The sequence below is a fragment of the Austrofundulus limnaeus genome, unplaced genomic scaffold, assembly GCF_001266775.1.
Source record: "Austrofundulus limnaeus strain Quisiro unplaced genomic scaffold, Austrofundulus_limnaeus-1.0 Scaffold548, whole genome shotgun sequence".
In the NCBI taxonomy this organism is placed as follows: Eukaryota; Metazoa; Chordata; class Actinopteri; order Cyprinodontiformes; family Rivulidae; genus Austrofundulus; species Austrofundulus limnaeus.
Genome location: NW_013952950.1, coordinates 292,298 through 293,977, shown reverse-complemented (window position 1 = coordinate 293,977; position 1,680 = coordinate 292,298). Strand labels below are relative to the sequence as shown.

The window sequence follows — 1,680 nt, the reverse complement described above, 5'->3', positions numbered from 1 at the left end:
AGATCAAAACAGGGGGGTTACACAAAATCAACTTTTTTGTGCATTACATTATGTTATGTCATTCCCTCATCAAAATCATACCCAGGGGGTTGTTTTGACAAAGTCATTCATATTTGAGTAATCCTTGAATCTCCTGTTTGTACATAGCTCCTCCCTGAAGCTTAGTCCCTAGCTGAGCTTCCGTCCCACAGAGCACCACTAGGGCAGCTGGGGCTGAGTGGTTAGAAGAGTGGGTCCTCTAATATGAGAGTTGGCAGTTCGATTCTTCCACTATTTGGTCACATGTCGAAGAGTCCCTGGGCAAGTCACTGAATCCCACTGCCTCTGATCTGTGTCCCATCAGTGTATGGATGTTATTTAAAGCCCTCATTAGTCTCTATACATTGATTTATCTGTAATAGCTTTGCAGGGAGATCTAGTAGAGTGCTGTGTGAATGGGTAAATGAGGTCACAGATTGTTGTGTGAAGCGCTTTGACTATTGTGGTTGGATAGAAAGGTGCTATCAGCTAACAGTCCATTTAATATTTCCCTCCCCCTTAAGCCCTGTTGTGAAGACATGCTGAAGTGGGAGTTTCAGAAACGGTAGAAGGTTCTTAAAGTGACAGGCCAATTTCAAAGCATTTAGATCAGATCAGAATAGTCAAATTTATTTTTGATATATACATTTTCAGAACAACTAAAATTGACATAGTTATTTGATTGTGGTATAGAACTGAAATATGTGCCTGTACTTATTACGCCCCCTTAATTACAATGTTATTGAGCAAAACAGTAATCACTCGTCAACATAAGATGATCCTAATTTAAAACTCTGTCATAAAATGTGGCTAGTGATTTGCATTTCTTCAAGAAATACTAGGTCTTTATTCATAGTGGAAGTTTTTTTTTATCAGACAAGATACACAGCCTGGCCAAAAAAAAAGTTGCTACCAAAAGAAAGGTCATACTCTAATATTCCGTTGAATTGCCTTTAGCTCTGAGTATGGCATGTATGCATTGTGGCATTGTTTCGATAAGCTTCTGCAATGTCACAAGATTTTTTTCCATCCAGTGTTGTATTCATTTTTCACCAAGATCTTGCATTGATGACGGTAGAGTCTGATCTTCTCCAGCTCATCCCAAAGATTCTCACTGGACTCTGTGGAGCCAATCCATGCGTGCAAATGATGTCTCATGCTCCCTCAACCACTCTTTCACAATAAGAGCCTGATGAATCCTGGCATTGTTATCTTGAAATATGGCCGTGCCATCAGGGAAGAAACAATCCACTGATGGAAAAACCTGGTCATTAAYTATATTCAGGTACTCAGCTGACCTCATTCTTTGAGTACAAACTGTTGCTGAACCTAGACCTGACCAACTGCAGGAACCCCACATCATAGACCTTAGTTAAASCCAGGTGGCCACTTTTTGTTTTGGCCAGACAGTGTATTTTCTTTTTCTGATTTGTCACTCACTGTCTATTCTCAAGAAGTCATTGAGAAGCTGGAAGAGGGGGAAACTGTCCCAGCTGTCAGGTGGCTGAACTTCAAGGGCTGCATCCATGTCAGCTGAGTAAAGGCACAGAAAGGTCTCAGCGTGCTCCACCATCAGGTTGGACCACCATGCAAAGGCCTTCAGAAAAACAGAAGAGAAACAGAATTCAGAAAGTAGAAAAGAAAAATCAAAATGATGAGAAT

The 1,680-nt window shown here is 40.8% G+C and overlaps 1 protein-coding gene across 1 annotated transcript in view; it reads right to left on the bottom strand.

Annotated features, from left to right (window-relative positions):
* Positions 1-1,458: 1,458 nt before the first annotated feature.
* Positions 1,459-1,680, bottom strand: part of LOC106530697 (calcium-dependent secretion activator 1) — a gene marked incomplete at its 3' end in the record, with an annotated part of 178,663 nt that continues 178,441 nt past the window's right edge. Inside the window, 1 exon segment of the mRNA XM_014026371.1 lies at positions 1,459-1,615. Coding sequence (XP_013881825.1) covers positions 1,459-1,615 — 157 coding nt within the window.